Here is a 17,804-nt window from a genome sequence, read left to right as displayed (position 1 = left end):
GGCTCTGTGCTGACAGCTCAGAGCCCGGAGCCTGCTTCGGATTCTGGGTCTCTCTCTGCGCCTTCCCCTCTCACCCTCCGTGTCTCCCTCTCTCAAAAATAAATAAGCATTAAAAAAGAGAGAGAGGGGCGCCTGGGTGGCGCAGTCGGTTGAGCGTCCGACTTCAGCCAGGTCATGATCTCGTGGTCCGGGAGTTCGAGCCCCGCGTCGGGCTCTGGGCCGATGGCTCGGAGCCTGGAGCCTGTTTCCGATTCTGTGTCTCCCTCTCTCTCTGCCCCTCTCCCGTTCATGCTCTGTCTCTCTCTGTCCCAAAAATAAATAAACGTTGAAAAAAAAATTAAAAAAAAAAAAAAAGAGAGAAATGTTTGAAAAAAACAAAACAAAACGAGCTATAGGATGGAACAAGAGTGCTGGTTGCCCGGGCATGTTCCAGGTTCAAGCTTTTTTTTTTTCTCTTTTTTTTCAAGTTTATTTTTGAGAAAGGACAAGCAGGGGAGGGGCAGTGAGAGAGAGGGAGACCCAGAATCCAAAGCAGGCGCCAGGCTCCAACCACAGAGTCCCAACGCAGGGCTCAAACCCACAAACCGCAAGATCATGACCTGAGCCAAAGTCGGACGCTTAACTGACCGAGCCACCCCGGCGCCCCAGGTTCAAGCTTTAAAGCCATGTGGCACCTGGAGCCTTTTCTTTCTCCCTGTAGATAGAACTGTCCATTCACTGGGAAGAATCATACTCTATAGCATCTATTCCGCTTTTATTTAGCCCAGGCTGTGGCTCACTGTGTCATTTTGGTGTAAGTTAGCCCAGAATTTTCACTCCGGTCGACACTACTGGGGACCTATGGAAATGGAAGATGCTTTTTAAATTCCAGCGCGTAGGGAGAACTTCAGGAAAGGAAATTGCATGAAACAACCTCAAGATGGCGGCACTCTACACTCATTTCTAGAATGGAAAACCCTCACACTGAATTTGAAAGACTTCCAGGAATTCCTTGGCCCTTTTCTCAGATGTGGAAATAACCCCTGCAACAGTCTTTGGTAATGAGTTACACATATGAACAATATTTCCACAGACACAGAAGAATGAAAAGCGTCCAAGGAAGATCATTGAGTTCATAAATTTTTGATCTTAAATTTTCTTTTAATGTCTGTTTATTTTTGAGACAGAGAATGAGTGGGGGAGGGGCAGAGAGAGGGAGACACAGAATGCGAAGCAGGCCCCAGGCTGTGAGCTGTCAGCACAGAGCCTGACACGGGGCTTGAACCCTTGAACCGTGAGCTCATGACCTGAGCCAAAGTCGGGCGCTTAACCGACTGAGCCACCCAGGCGCCCCTCCAGGATGTTTGACCTCGTCCACGCCTGTGATCCTTTCTGTTATTTCTGAGCCTATAGCACCGTGCTTGACTTACATGTGTCTTACACGTGTCAACTCGTAGGATCTTTCTAACGGACTTTGGAGCTCAGGTTTCTATGGCTCATTTTGCAGACATGGTCCGGTGACAGAGATGTCTGTAATGCTCTGTATACCTCACCTGCCCCAACCCATTATCTTGGGCCTTTCGTCACCCTTTCTAAAACCAACACTGCATCGCAGAATAAATTACCTGGCACAGTGCTGCAGAGAGCTGTCTTTGACAGCAATCCCCAGCACTCAAAAACAAGCCTAACTTACAAAATTGGATGGCCCTCACACCCCTGGTGATTTTGCCTTTGAAGATTGTATTTTAGTTTTGTTCCCTAGGAACAAAAAGGGATAAAGTCCCTGCTGACTCTATCCTTAGGTTTTAAAGGTATCTCTTAGAAACAGCACGTGGGATTATAAAATATTCATCTGATAATCTCTGTCCTCTATCTGCAGGGCTTGGTCTATTTGCGTTTGTTTTGATTGCTGATATATCCTATTTCTCTCATCTTACATGCTTTCTGTTCGTTACATTGTTTGTTGTTGTTGCTTTGCCTTTCTGCCCCCCTCTTTCTCGGAGGTGCTATGAACCTGAGATCACCTTAAATTAAACTTTTCCATTTGAGGTTTTGGGAATGCCCAGTTGGTGTGGGAGCTGAGATCCTCTGTGTGAGGGTTGCCTTGTGGGTATAAATTCTCAAGGGAGACTTTTTCCTCCTCCACTTTCTGCCAAGGTCAAAAAAGGACAAATGTCCCTTTCTGCAGTGCAGGTTTTTTTTTCTTATTATCCCTTATGGGAACCTGGGTGTCTCAGCTTTGGGTGGGGCCTCTCCCGAGAATGACTGAAGGGAGTTTACTGAATTGAGGGTCACCAGCAGAGTGGATGCTCTTGGTACATGGCCCAGCTCCCCTTACTGGCTGGTGCACCATACCCCGGTTTCTGTGAGTATGCAAGCCATGGCGAGATCAGGTGTCTTCCTTGATCTTCCCCAAAGATGTGTTCCTACTTATGTGAGTCTGTGTACAATGACGTTCTTTATGGTCATAGAGCGCGATTATCGGAAATGAAAGGATCTGACCGCAGAAATAACCCCTGACAGATAGAAACCAGTGTCCATTTCATTTTCCCCCAGTAAGAACTGCACAAACAAGGTATCATCAGTAAGACACCAGCCGGAGTTCTCTGGAGAAACTGTTAAATAGACTTTCTATTTCAAATCGTTCTTAGGTGAGCTGAACAAGGAAAGACAGAGAGGGAGACAGAGGGAGGGAGGGAGGGAGGGAGTAAAAAGAAGAGCGATCTTCATGTCTGATGGCTCCTGGATAGGCTGAATCGCAGATAGGACCTTTTTCTAATAACACGCCCCCTGTAAAGCCACACTGTATCAACAACACCCTTCCTCTCTTACCTGTGCCTTCTTCCCCCGCCTCTCTCCCTAGCTCGGTGGAAGATTCCTGTTGCTTGAGGGTCCTGGGAACCACCTTAGCTAATTCTCTGATGGACAACTCTCGAAAAAGCTTTAGAGTTTGACCGACGTCTTGCGACTGTTTGAGTTAGGAAAGCTCCTTTTAAAACACGTTCAAAAATTCTTCGATAACTCCCTTCGAGAGATGGGGCCTAATCTCCTACCCTTGAGCGTGAGCTAGACCTAGCGACTGAGTTCTAACAGATGGAAAGTGGTAGGATTGACGGTGTACCTTCTGAGACTAGGCTATAAAAGGCACGTGGCTTCCTCCTCGCGCGCTCTCTCTCTCTCTCTCTCTCTCTCTCTCTCTCTCTCTCGGATCACTTGCTCTGGGGGCGTGGATGGGGGTGGGGACCAACTGCTGTGTTGTGAGGACACCCCAGCAGCTCCCTGGCGAGATCCACATGGGGAGCAATCGAAGTCTCCTGTTAATAGCCGGCAGGGAATGAAACCTCCCGTCAACAGCCATGTGTAGGAACCACCTTGAGAGCAAATCTTCCAGTCCCAGCCAAATCTTCCGGCGCCTGTAGCCCGGCCTGAGATCTTGAGCGATACCCAGAGGCAGAACTGCCCAGGAAGGCCACTCCCAAATGGTTGACCCACAGAAACTGTGAGATACTAAGTGTTGAAGTTGCTAAGTTTGGGGGGTAATCTGTTATGCAGAAACAGACAACAAATACACTCCCTCACATAAAATTGTGCATCTTCAGGACAGGATAAAGTGTTTGTGGGGCACCTGGGTGGCTCAGTCGTTTGAGCGTCCCACTTGGGCTCAGGGCATGATCTCCCGGTTTCTGAGTTCAAGCCCCGAATCGGGCTCACTGCTGTGAGCAAAGAGCCTGCTTTGGATCCTCTGACTGCCTCTCTCTCTGCCCCTCCCCTGTTTGCACTCTCTCTCAAAAATAAATCTTCAAAAAAAAAAGAAAAGGATAGTGTGTTTGTGTTTATAGCGGGTGCTTAGGCACTGGGTAGCCATTGGGAGCCGGACAGGGATCACTAGGAGGCTGATGACTCAGGCCCCTCTCGCTCCCCTCCCCAGGGGCTGGCATTATCTAGGCGGGTGACTCTGAAGGTCAGGTGTCTGACCTCCCAGTCCTGGGCGGTTGGGTTAGGCAGCCTGGATTCCCATGTCGAGGGGTCAGGTAGGTAGTAAGCTCAGGACCAGATTGTGTCCTCCCAGAAGAAGGCACATGACACACAAGAGTTTGGGATTGAGGGTTGGACCTGAGTTCCACAAACATCTTCGTTAGCCTCCCCCGGAGATAGGGGAGAAAGAACTGATCTATTTCTCCCCGTCATGTGGTCCCTGTTCCCACTCCGTTCCAGGTCACATGTGAAGCGTTGATGCTGGGTTGGGAAGGGGAAGGAAGTGGGAGGGAACCTGGGACTTATTTTAATTTATAGCTTATGAAATCTCTATAAAATCTCCATCTCCCCACCAGGACTTTGCCTGACCTCCAAGGTGTGGGGGCTTCTCCTGAAAACCCCTGGGGCCATGGTTGGGCCGTGGGTCGGGGAGAGGACTCCCCTTAGAGCACTCAGAGACCAGGCATGAGATGATTCTGAAGCCACATGGCTCAGGGGGGCTGGGAACAAGGGGCAGAGGAGGGGAGGAAACCACCTGCAGGATACCTGCGCTGTCAGTGTCCTGGGCTGTGACTCGCTCCCTGCCGAGCCTCTGTCCTTGCCGGCGAGGCCTTCTCCGTGGCTTGGGGCTCCCTGGCTTATGCCCCCGAGGAGACATTTTGCAGAGACCCGCATCGTGATGCTAGCTGAACATCGAATCGCCAGACAAGGCGATTGCATTGCATCCTTTGCAAAAGTCCTCAGAGAAACCATCTTCAACATTCCCTAGACAATAAGCAGACTATCAAATTCTTTTTAGAATTTGATGCTTGAGAAGGATTTTCTGCCCCGAGCAATCTAAGTCCTCTTCGGTTGGAAGAAACACTTGCTTGTTGCCTTGCTGCTAGAAGGCTCCGATGCATTTTTTGCTGCTTAATGGCCTCAGCTCCCCTCAGGCTGGGTTCTGGGGGAGAACCATCTTCCCACTCACCATGGCTGCGCTTTGGCTCATTTACCTTGGCTTTCAGTGCTTTCTTGCACCTTTTATTTAAACCACCTCATCTCCTTTGGATAGGGCTGACAGTTAGGAACGTGGGCCCCTCCTCCCAGTTAGTAAGGCTAGCAGAAACCAGGGTCCCAACATGGGTGCCATGACAAAGTCTATGGTGATGATCATGGTCCTGGTCCCTCCTCCCAAAGTCTGGAGCCGAGAGAACCATGGTGAGTTCAAGGTCCAGGCTGCCTGAACCAAGATACTAGGAAGGGCAGTTTAGGGGGAGTCGGGAGGCTCAGCTCCCCTAAAGAGTGGGTGAAGCCATTGTCCTCCAGTTGTGGTGGCCAACAAGTGCCTGAGACTAAGTAATTGAAATTCCCACATTCAATGAGGGGAGAGAGAACGTGCGTGCGTGGGTATCGTGTGTGTGTGTGTGTGTGTGTGTGTGTGTGTGTGCATGAGAGAGAGAGAGAGGAAGAGAGAATATCGTTTTGGGTGTGTGAGCTGGTGGGGCCCAAGGATCAGCCCCAGAATGGTGCTTGTGTATCCCCGCTATCAGTGGGGAGGTCTGGGAGCACTCTTTCCAGAGGCTGACCTCCAAGGATGGGTCTGAGGCCGAGGTTGGCCAGAATCTGGTCTGACACCAGGAGGCCGAGATACGGGAAGGTGCTGGGAGACAGGCAGCGTGATCCTGCTGGCAGAACTGGAGATCCCAGGATCCTGGGCCTTCTTGCCTGCGGTCTGGCTTTGGCTGGCAGAGTGAGGCGTGGTCCCTGGAAAAGGAACCAAGACAAGAATGAGGGTGTGGGAGGATTTGCTTCAGTTGCCTGCTATCGAATCGGAGCCCTTCTGGAGCTGCCCTGCTCGGCCTGTGGATTTCAGTCCCATCTGGTGATGTGACAATGGTCAGGTGGCCCTTAGGTGTCTGGGGGCCACTGTTGGGACTCGGCCTAGCCTTAGCATAAACGGATCTGCTGGAGGAATATGGTCTGCTGGCCGGAGAGCTAGATTTCGAATGTTGGCCTTAAACTGCACTCCCTGAGCCTGGGTTCTCTTGAGCATGACGTTGGGATGATAATAACAGCCTCCCCGGTGGCTGACAGGGTCACAGACGATGCTGGAAGGGCCTTTGCAACCTGTGTGGCATCATATCCAATTTCCAGTGCTTTCGCTTACCCGTGTCCTTCTCTTCCCCTCACTCTGACCTCGGGGCAATTGTTGGCACGTTCTTCACCAGACCCAGTTCCTGGGACACAGAAATGGACTAGGTTCTCACGGTGGGTGAATGTGGCCTGTGACTGAAGTCCAGGCTTTGCCCAGCCCCGCTTCCAGGTGTCCTCCGGCCTCTTCCCCCTGCACCAACCTGATGCGGGTGGAGTCACGGGATGGAAGGAGCCAGCGTCCCTGCGGGTGTCACTTGGCGAAGAAGGTGGCCATCAGGTGAAACACCCAATTTGGACTTTACGTGGAGTGAGAAGGAAACTTCCGTTGTGTTTGAGTCATTAGTCGTTTGGGCCTGTTTGTTACAGTAACTGGTATCATTCTAGCAAATTCTTCAAGAAGAGAAGCTAAGTGAGGGCAGCGATGGAGGCCATGAGTTTTTCAGATGAAATGCTGGCCATCTTCCTAGGCGCTCCCCCGCCAGCCTACTCCCGCTGATGTGTTCTAGATCACGCTTTTTTTTTTTTTAATTTTTTTTTTCAACGTTTATTTTTATTTTTGGGACAGAGAGAGACAGAGCATGAACGGGGGAGGGGCAGAGAGAGAGGGAGACACAGAATCGGAAGCAGGCTCCAGGCTCTGAGCTGTCAGCCCAGAGCCCGACGCGAGGCTCGAACCCACGGACCGCGAGATCGTGACCTGAGCCAAAATCAAGAGTCCGATGCTCAAGCGACTGAGCCTCCCACTCGCCCCTAGAATTTACCTTCTTTGGTGAGTTGGAGCTGGGTGGCATTTTTGGAGTTGCCTTTAGCTGTGTCCTCTGAATCTCTGGCTGTGGTCCTGCCTTTGACAGATTTGTGGCTCTTCTCAACTTCACGGAGCTGCAGGAGAAATAATTAGCTCTCAGGGAAATGAGTGTTTGAGGCTCAGAGCCTAGGATGTTGAGATCTAGGGGGACAAGGACTCCGTCTTCAGTTCTTGTCGGTCCTCACCACTGGTTGAAGAGGGACAGCCCAAGACTCAGGTTTGCACAGTATTTGAAGGAACATCTGGCCAGGGGAGGACAGAAACCTCGCCAGTCGTCCACTTCAAGGCTTTCTGGAATCTGGGCAGGAGGATGGTGAGACTAACAGAGGGAGATGTGGGTAGGGAAGTGGCTGCGAGGCAAATGAGATTATTCCAGAAGCAGGGGGCAAGGAGCCAGGAGGACAAGGCTCAGAGAGGGTTGGGGTCTGCCCTTTACCATGTGTAGGAGGGGTTTGGGGGCTGGGAGAATGGAAAAGAGCACTCAGAAGTCAGCTGGTGGAGAGAGGGAGAGGGAGAGAGAAACAGTGGCGAGGGGCTTAAGAGACCCCTTAGGCCCTGGGCACAAGCACTAAGTCATTTTGACAATATTTTCTCTAGTGTTTACTGTGTTAGCTTTAAACTGTAGGTATTATTATGGGTACTGGTTCTACTGAAATTTTTACTGGTTTTATTGAATTTCTCCTGTTCTTTAGCAACCTCTCCAGATCGAAGGCGTTATTATTGTCTGCCCCCCAAATATCCTCAGAACATAAATGCGTGTTGTTCGATCTCACAAGGCTTCCTGCAATACGGATAGTTTGGGATTTCGTTTAGAAGAAAGCCATGTAGATCGTACAGCTGGGCTCAAAGAGCGAATCGGCAGAACACAAAACCGTGACATCTGTTTGAGCGAAAACTCCCGACAGACTCACCGCTTGGATTTTCTTTCTCAGCTGGGCATTCGCTCGGGAAAGGCTTTTGGAAACCGAGTTCAGGTAGTAGATGGCCAGGCTGCAAGAGAAAAGTGAGCCTCCTGTGATACCGCAGTCTTGGAAAGTGACAAGAGCCGGACCCCTTCCAGAGGAATCAAGGCCGGCTTCCTGGAGTAGGTTGCCTCTGGGCAGGCTGGAGGGATAGAACACACACTCTCCTGTCTCCGCTTAGTGCGGGGGAGGTTCTGGACACCTCTGCCTTCTGTTTTATTGAATGTGGAAATGACATACACATTTTTAGCCCTCAGAGTGCTCAGTAAAGCCTTCCTTCTTGGGAATCCGAAGAGGTGGGGGAGGGGCAGGGTCTCCTGACCCTGCTTCCCGGGCACCTGCCCTGTGTCAGGCTCCGCGCCGCGTGCATCCCACTCCACATCTCAGCGGTCTTCACCGAAACCCCGTGAGGTGGAAAGGACGACCTTTTCCAGATCAGCAACCTGGAATGGTGAGACGTTAAGGAGTTTGCCCGAGGTGGCCCCATCTATCCGTTCTTGGGGGAGCCCGCATTTAGCTAAAGCTCTTTTCCACAGGCCTCGAGGGCTGAGAGAGGGGAGTCTGGGCGCTAGGTGCCTGCTCCAAGTTTGCTTGAAAACACAGCTGCCGGAGTCCTGGAGGTCCCTGCTTAGGGAGCACTGTCTTGGGCTGATGGTTTTCAAGGTCCAGCTCCTACCGGCTGCCTACGCGTCCTTTGAGGCCAGAGCGTGGGCTTCCCTTTCACAGGACCTGAGATTCGGGGGGGTTGTGACTTGGGTGCACCACCTGAGAGGGCAGGGGCCACAAAAGCCGAGGTGCCACCTGGATGGGGTGCTGTGTCGGCCTGTTCCTTGGGGGCTTCCGTGGTTCATCCTTATTTGTCACTTTTCTCCCTGGATTTCAAGCCTTAGCTGCTCCGGCCTGGGTCTTCTAAGCTTTCCCCTCTGGGTGGGGCCCGCTCAGGGCAACTCCAGTCAGAGGGGAGGAGTCACCTTGTCTTCCGGGCACAGCGTGGGCCCCAGACTGTCATGGGAGCCTCCCGCAGCAGAGACTCAGAGGAGAGAAGGGAGGACAGGCAGGGGGAGCGGAATCTGTTGTGCAAGTCCCTGCTCTGTACCAGGCCTCACCTTCTCTCCTAGTTAACAACCCATTTATTAGGGAGGAATCGGAAGTGGGAGAGGGTGAAATCCTCATGGGTGGCTGTGTCCCTCCGTCCCCAAATTTAGCACTTCCTGGTGCCACCTGCAAGGGTCAGGCTTGGTGTGTGGGTTCCAGAATTTCCTCCGGCGGTCAAGGCATAGGCCAGGTTGTCACCATCATCCCAGTCCTCGCTCAGGCCAGGATGAGAGAGGCTGATGTTCCAATCAAGGATGGGAGGAAATACACCTATTTGGGGGAGCACTTCAGCACTATCTAAAAGGACTGGAAAGGGGCGCCCGGGTGGCTCAGTCGGTTATGTGTCTGGACTTTGGCTCAGGTCATGATCTCATGGTCCGTGAGTTCGAGCCCCGTGTCAGGCTCTGTGCTGACAGCTCGGAGCCTGGAGCCTGCTTCGGATTCTGTGTCTCCCTCTCTTCTCTGCCCTTTGCCTGCTCTGCCTCTCTCTTTCTCTCTCTCTCTCTCTCTCTCTCAAATAAATACATACATACATAAAACAAAACAAAACAAAATTAAAATAAAATAAAATAGAAAGATTGAAGAAACCCATACCCACAATTCCCTACTCCACTTCCTGTGGTCTGTCCTAGGGAATCTCTCACATTTGCCCAACGACCATATCTGCCGTAGCAAAAAAGTGGGAACAATCTACCCACCTCTAGGCAGAGGGGTGGATAAACTGTGGTTTAATCACACAGCAGATGGGAGTAGCGCCATTAAAATGTGTGCTCATGTATTCCCCAAACATAATGTTGAGTGAGGAAAGCTATGCTGGGTGAACCATTCACGAAAAAATTTAAAGCCCAGAAAACAATAGGACACGGCCAACGTGATGAAAATACCAAGCCGTGTGTGCAAATGGTTCCAAGAGCAGTTACTTTGGGAGAGAGAGAGAGAGGGAGGGAGAGAGCAGGATTAGGTGGGACTTGAAGTGTTATCTGTAGCATTTTATTTCGTGGAAAGTGACAGATCTGAAGCAAACACTGCAAAATATTAACATCTGTTTACTCTTGGAATCACGTTCAGGGTTGTCTCTACTTTTCTGTAGGTTAGGAATATTTCACAATACATAATTTTTTTTTATTAAAAAATTTTTTTTAACATTTATTTATTTTTGAGACAGAGAGAGACAGAGCATGAACAGGGGAGGGGCAGAGAGAGAGGGAGACACAGAATCAGAAGGCTCCAGGCTCTGAGCCACCAGCCCAGAGCCTGACGCGGGGCTCGAACTCATGGACCGCGAGATCGTGACCTGGCTGAAGTCGGACGCTTAACCGACTGAGCCACCCAGGCGCCCCTACATAATTTTTTTTTTTAATTTTTTTTTCAACTTTTTAAAAATTTATTTTTGGGACAGAGAGAGACAGAGCATGAACGGGGGAGGGGCAGAGAGAGAGGGAGACACAGAATCAGAAACAGGCTCCAGGCTCCGAGCCATTAGCCCAGAGCCTGACGCGGGGCTCGAACTCACGGACCGCGAGATTGTGACCTGGCTGAAGTCGGACGCTTAACCGACTGCGCCACCCAGGCGCCCCTACATAATTTTTTTAAAATGTTTGTTTATTTTTGAGAGAGACACAGAGTGCGAGCGGGGGAGGGGCAGAGAGAGAGAGGGAGACACAGAATCCAAAGCAGGCTCCAGGCTCTGAGCTGTCAGCACAGAGCCAGACGCGGGGCTCGGACCCACAAACCTCGAGCCAAAGTCTGATACTTAACTGACTGAGCTACCCAGGTGCCCCAGGAATATTTCACAATTAAAAAAAAAAGCATGCCAAAAAAAGATTTTTATGAAGAAAAATGCCCTAATATTTTCACTAGTACATTAAAATTTCTTTTAACCTTTATTAAAAAAATTTTTTTAACGTTTATTTAGTTTTGAGAGAGACAGAGAGACAAAGTGTGAGCTGGGGAAGGGGCAGAGAGAGGGAGACACAGAATCTGAAGCAGGCTCCAGGCTCTGAGCTGTCTGCACAGAGCCCGACGTGGGGTTTGAACCCACGAACCATGAGACCGAAGTTGGGCGCTTAACCGATTGAGCCACCCAGGTGCCCCAACATTTATTTATTTTTGAGCCACAGATAAAGTATGAATAGGGGAGGGGCAGAGAGAGAGGCAGGCACAGAATTAGAAGCAGGCTCCAGGCTCTGAGCTGTCAGCACAGAGCCCGACGCGGGACTCGAGCTCACAAACTGTGAGATCATGACCTGAGCTGAAGTCGAACGCTTAACCGACTGAGCCACCCAGGCGCCCCTCACTAGAACATTGTTGATGACAGTAATTCAAATTCAGTAATTCAAATTCTTGCTTCCCCCCTTCTTTTCTCTCTTCCCTTGTTCCTTCCTTGACTATTTGTCATTTGCTTCCTACGGCCTAGGCTGGTGTTGGGGGTACAGAAATCATCAAACCCCCCCACGGTCCTCGGGGCTTTCTCAGTCTTCGGGAGGGAGAGTGGTGAGACCCAAATGTGCAGGTGCACGGCGTGCCCTGTGGAGAAGTCCTCCGGGGCCCAGCCAGGGACAGGCTGAATCAGCCCTCAGAGACTCAGAGCCCAGAAATCTTTGATATTTCTAGCGAACGTTTAGGAGGGTGCTGCAAAATACTGGCTTGCCCATCTGTATTCCTTGGACCCCGTCTTTCAGCGTGCTCCCCGAAAGATTTACAACTGCCAGTTCCTTCACCTCTGTGCCTGGAGTTTCCCTTCCATTCCCCTGCGGAATCCGTTCTACCCGCGAATGCACCTGACTCAAATGGCTGAGGAAACAACCCCTCTCCCCTTTGATCTCACCCAACCAGTGACCGATGGGTGCTGGTCTACGAAAGCCCCATCCCTCACCCTTGAGCAGGATGACTCAGACACACTGTTTCCCAGAGCACCCCCCCAACCCCCATCCACATCCACATTAAAATCATCCCAGTGGTACTGACCTTCCTCCCTCACCAATTAGCTATTTGCGTTCGAGTCTTCATCTTGGGCTCTGCCTCTGGGAAGTGTAGATTAAGAGGGCAGGAAAGGAGGACCCGCCAGGGGAGTCTCAAGGGCAAGGGGAGGGGCCCTGGCTGACTTACAACATCAGCAGGATGGCTGGGATGATCAGGCCAGGGTTGGCGAGGAAAGCAAAGATCTTGCCCAGGAAGGTTGGAAAATCATTTTCAATCGTCTCTTGGATGACGTCATACATTCTGTTTTTCCCACTGTAGAGAGAACACATTACGGCATGTCAGAAAGCTCGCCTGACGCACAACTGTGCCCCTGCCCCTGTGGGTCCAAAGCTGCCACTCACCCCTGCTTCCCTGGAAAACCCAGGGCTCTGCCCCAAATGGGCTGCAGGTGAAAAATGCCCCACGAGGAGCTGCCATTTGGCTACGGTTTAGAGCTGGGGCAGAGCCCTGGTTCGCCAGCTTCACGCTGGCCCCTTGGTCCCTCAAAACTTCTCAGACCGCATGGGTCTCCTGTGTCTGATACCTTCCTCCACAAGATGAAATGGGTTTTCTACGACACTCTCGTGGGAGAAAACTGCCCTGCGAGATGTAGCCGTAAGCCCAACATGGAGCTCCCTCTGGACCCCCTGGCTTGGAAACAGTTCTCCAGGGGCTTATGTGATAGACAACCTCATGGTGACTCTCAAAAACACCTGCAATCAGTCCTCAGATTATATAGTTTCAGGAGAATGGACCACCTGGGGCGGGCTCCTGGACAGGTCACAGCGGTAATTTCGATTTTCTTCAAATACCTAAGAACCTCTACGTAGACTGACTTCCACAAGCACCTGCCCAGAAATCATGGTCCACTGCTAGCTTTGGCTGGTCGTTTCAGTGCCAAGACAATGGACTTTAGGGCTTGAAATTCCTGGTTCAAGTCCTTGCTCCTTCATTTATTAGCTGTGGGACACCGTGGATAATTTACTTATTCTCTTTCTTCCTGTGTCTACCTGTTCCCTCACTCTCCCCATGACAGCAGTATTGTCCAGTGTAGCTATTGAAAAGAAACTAAACCTTAAGTAAAACTAAAAATTCAGGGTTTTAGTCACTCATTTCAAGTGCTTGGTAGTCATATGACTTGTAGCTACTGTATTTGAAGAGGAGATATGAAATTTTTTCCCTCGCATAGAAAATTTTATTGGACAGTGCTGCGGGGGTTTGATAGCTTTGGCCAAGGTACTGAAAATTTCTCTTCCCTAGTCGCCTCTTCTGTATAATATAGTATAATAATAATATAGTATAATATGGGATTATAAGCATAATAATAGTATTTGCCCCCGAGGGTAGTTTAGAGGACATAGATATGAATTTATATACAACATTGTGTATGGGACCGTCAGACTGTAAGTGCCCTCCAAAATGTTATAGCCAGAAGCTTCATTTTTCTCTTCTGGAAAGTATTGATCAAGGATTGGCAAATAATGGTCTACGGGCCAGATTTGGCTTGTTATTTTCATATGGCCCGAAAATGAAGAATGGTTTTTATGTACTTAAATGGTTGGGGGGGGGGGGGTAAAGAAGAAGAATATTTTGTGATCCATAGAAACTGAAGTAGGAAATTCACATTTCGGTGTCAGTAGGGAAAATGTTATTGGAACACAGCCACGCTCATTTCTTTATATATGGTCTAGGGTTGTTTTTGTGCTACGATGGCAGACGATGAATAGTTGGGTCAGAGACCATTTGTCGCCATCTCAATGCTGAGCGCTATCGCACAGCAAACTACGAATTGCCCTGATGCAGTTATAACGACAGCATTTCAAGTGCCCTGCGTATGACCATATTATGACAGGTAATTAATTTTTTATTATTATCAGCACCTACCCGTCATGTAAACACAAGAAAAGCAAATCTCACGTGTTCTGATTTCAAGTCACAGTCAAGCATGGGTTATTTTGTCCTTGAATCGTGATGTATTCGATGATGTATTAGTTTCCAGTACGCGCTACAACAGATTCCCACACGGGTGACTTCAAATAATACAAATTTGTTCTCTTATCGTTCTGGAGGCCAGAAGTCTGACGTGTTTCACTGGGTTGAAACCAAGGCGTTGGGCATGGCTGCGCTCCCTTCAGAGGGAGGTTCCAGGGGAGAATCTGTTTCCTTGCCTTTTTTCAGTATCTAGACCTTTACTCCTCACATTCTTTGGCTCATGGCCCCTTCCTCTTTCTTCAAAGCCGGTGCCATAGAATCTTCAAATCTCTCTCTGCTTCCATGGTCACACCACTTTCTGTTTTTTCTGTGGTCAAATCTCCCTCTGTCTCCTTCTAATAAGGACACTCGTGATTTAGGACTCACCTGGATAATCTAGGATAATCTCCCCATCTCAAGATCCTTAACTTAATCACATTGGCAAAGGCCCATTTGCTGAAAAAGCTACCACCCGAAGGTTGCAGGGATTAGGACATAAATATTTTGGGGAGCCGTTATTCAGCCCACCACTGCATCCTCTCTGGTCCCTGAAGATTCACATTTGTCCCACCTGCAAAACACATTCTTTGCCTTCCCTTCCTCCCCCAAAGTTGCAGCCCATGATGGCATCAACCCAAAGTCCAAAATCTCATCTAAACATCATCAGCTCAAAAGTCCCAAATTTCATCATCTAAATCAGGTATAGATGCGACTCTGGATAGGATTCATCCTGGAGCAAAATTCTTGTCTATCTGTGGACCTGGGAAACCAGAAAACAAGTTCTTTACTCCACGAATACACTGGTCAGTCGGCCATAAGATAACAGTTAAAGCTGGCTTATATAACATTCTTAAAAATTTTTTAAATTTTTTAAATTTATTTTTGAGGGAGAGAGAGAGAGACAGAGCATGAGCAGGGGAGGAGAAGAGAGGGAGGGGGACACAGAATCCGAAGCAGGCTCCAGGCTCTGAGCTGTTAGCACAGAGTCCGATGCGGGGCTTGAACTCATGAACTGTGAGATCATGACCTGAGCCGAGGCCAGATGTTCAACTGACTGAGCCACCCCAGAGCCCCGGCTTATATAACATTCTTAAGGACCTGGTGGGTCTTCCATGTAGGTTGTGGGAATTCAGTCCCTTAGACCAGAGGGTGGTACCCAGATCTTTCCTGGAGAATTCTATCTCTACTTTTGGCTTCCGCCGGGGTGGTTGAGAGGATCCCAGTCACAAGCTTAAAACAAATCCTCTGCATGAATGAATATTCAGGTTTTTTGATTCTTCAGAAGCACTAGCAAAAAGTTGCCCAGGCTGCCCCTTCGTTTTCTCTTTCGAGTGTGCTCTCCTGACCATGAATTCGTTTTTAGGGTCTTTTTCAATCTGGATAAGGTTTTCCCAAATCATCAAGTTCTGGTTCCTTTTCTCTAGTCAGCTCTTTTCTCAATTTATCTCTTTCCTCTCACGTTTCAGTTTAAAGCAAGAAGAAACCAGGCTGCACCTTCAACACTTTGCTTAGAAGTCTCCTTAGCCAAACATGCAAGTTCATGATTTATAAATTCAGATTTCCATACACTTGTCGGACATAATTCAGCTAAGCTTTCTGTTCTCTATATAGCAAGGACCACCCTCCCCCCCCCTTCCTCCACTTTCCAAAATTATGTGCGTCACTGACCAGTGGTGCAGTAATTAAATTGCGTTTGATTGCAGGAGCTGAAGAAATGCATCTGGAGAAAAGAAACTTACTTAAGACTTTTAGAGTTTCCGGCAAAAGCAGCTGCTGGAAGAGTTGAGGACACTGAGAGCAACATTGTATTCAAAGGACGGCAAATGACCTCGAGTGCTTTTCTTTGGCTCTTGACGGGTCCATAGATGTTACTGATGCAACTCGGTTGTTCATTTGAGGAATGAATGCCAAGTTTGAAGTGGCTGAAGGACTGATTTCTGTGAATATACTGTGTGGAACAAATTTGGCTGAAAATTTCTCAAAGAACTTAAGTAAACCCGAATTTGGTACAACTAGCCCCGAATTCCATCGAGAATGTACCCATTCCATTGAATGGAATGGAATTCAGTGTGGGTGAAACGAAATGGATCTGCTAAGACGTGCTGTAGCTGATAACGGTCGAAGCATGTGTAGAGCAGAAGACGGCTTAGCTGGACAAATTGACAAAGCTGGTGAAATTTTGGATGTGTGCAAACTATGGTTATTCATGCTCTTATTCAGCTGTAGGTAATTTGCAGAAAATAGATGAATCTGTCACGCGCAATCGCCATCAGTAGTGTCGATGGTGAACTTCTTTTTCTCTCATGACTTAGTCCTTTTCCAACACGTACTTTTTTTTTTTTTTTTTTTTTTTTTTTGTCAGGGACAGAAGCCCAGGGGCGCCTGGCTCGCTCAGTTGGAGGAGCGTGTGACTCTTGATCTCAGGGTCGTGAGTTTGAGCCCCACGTGGAGTGTAGAGGTTAGTTAAATACACAAAACTTAAAAAAAAGGAAAGAGATAGAAGCCAGCTATTCTGACTTGCCCTACTGCACAGCAGTTCGATGGCTTAGCAGCAGGAAAGCTTACTGGCAATTGTTTTCCTATGGGAGGAGATGTGTCGTCACGTCTGGCACAGTGATGGATCCGGGCGGCAAAGGTGGCCATCTGAGCGGTGAAATTGACGTTTGATGACGGGGAACAGTAACTTCGAGCCTCTCTTATGTGAACTATTATCGCCCCCTCTCATAAAAGAACTCCATTCTTTTCACTGGTAGACCTATATTACAAAAAATTACTCTCTCTTGTCGTCCTATCTTGAATTTCGTCAACAAAAACTTTGTGGCCCTCTCTTTCTCTGGTTATATCAGTACTTACGTGATATGCTTGATTTTTCCTCTTGGTTCCTAAAGCCTAAAATATTTGCTCTCAGGCTCTTTACAGAAAAAGTTAGCTAAGCCCTTGTGTAGATAATGCCTCCCACCTCATAGCATCGTTATGAGTCCCAGCTCCCCCCCCCCCCCCCCCCCCCAGTTTGGCCAGGGCTCAAGCTTGGCTTACTATGGATTAGCACACTCCTTTAAGTACTTGGCAAATAATACACTAAATCTTCAAAACAACCCTCTGGGGTAGGCACTACCGTTCTTCCCATCTTAGAGACAATTAGCTTGTGGTGTTGGGAGCTAAGTAACTTCTCAAGATGACCCAGCTGGCAAATGACAGAGCTGACTCGAGAGTCTATGCTCTAAGTCAGGGGGTTGGTGATTTTTTTTTTTTTTTCTGGAAAGAGCTAGACAATAACAATCTCAGGCTTTTTGAACCGGATGGTCTCTGTGGGAATGACTCAATTCTGCTGTTACATTGAGAAAGCAACCGTAGATTAGAAGTAAGCAAGTGGGTGTGGCTGTGCTCCAATTACACTTTATTTGCCAAAACTTTATGTTATGCAATACTGCCCATCTCGTTCATTTACGTTGCCTGCCTGGATCTGGTTGGAACCCTAAGTCCCTCCCTGTACAAGTGAATTTTTGTGACGTGAAGGGTCTAGCTTGAGCGGTGACCATAAACCAGATGTGCTCTTCTAGACGCCGCGTATGAAGCAGCGAGAAAGGAAGCAAACATCACACCCTCATGGAGCTTCCTTCCTGGCCTCACCTTACTCCTGGCCCTGGATGGTTGTTATACGAAGAAAGAGTCTGTGGTCAATAAGGCTGGAGACACTGGTGTGCATTCGTGATCTTATCGCACGATTCTTCCAATCCTTTAATAAAGAGTGTGCCTCCAGCATTTGTAAGTGAGAAGGTGGCGGGTGAAAGGGGTAGCATGTTCCAAACTGCTTGAACCACAGAACTCCTTCTTACGAAGTAGAGAGATGGCTTTCTTTCCAAGGGTCCTCACACTTGGAAAGATAGCAACAGATGCATATGGCTTCTCAATGTACCTCC

The 17,804-nt window shown here is 48.9% G+C and overlaps 1 protein-coding gene across 1 annotated transcript in view; it reads right to left on the bottom strand.

The window, feature by feature from the left end:
- Positions 1-3,729: 3,729 nt before the first annotated feature.
- The window catches only part of TMC2 (transmembrane channel like 2), a 56,862-nt gene continuing 42,787 nt past the window's right edge, over positions 3,730-17,804 (bottom strand). The window contains exons 16-19 of the mRNA XM_045055100.1: positions 12,061-12,186; positions 7,807-7,885; positions 6,852-6,969; positions 3,730-5,700 (exon numbers count right to left, since the gene is read on the bottom strand). Of these exons, the coding sequence (XP_044911035.1) occupies positions 5,483-5,700; positions 6,852-6,969; positions 7,807-7,885; positions 12,061-12,186 (541 nt within the window). The 3' untranslated portion in view covers positions 3,730-5,482. The remainder of the gene's footprint in view (positions 5,701-6,851; positions 6,970-7,806; positions 7,886-12,060; positions 12,187-17,804) is intronic.

The sequence above is a fragment of the Felis catus genome, chromosome A3 (genome assembly GCF_018350175.1).
Source record: "Felis catus isolate Fca126 chromosome A3, F.catus_Fca126_mat1.0, whole genome shotgun sequence".
NCBI lineage: Eukaryota > Metazoa > Chordata > Mammalia > Carnivora > Felidae > Felis > Felis catus.
This window is presented reverse-complemented; position numbering and strand designations above follow the sequence as displayed.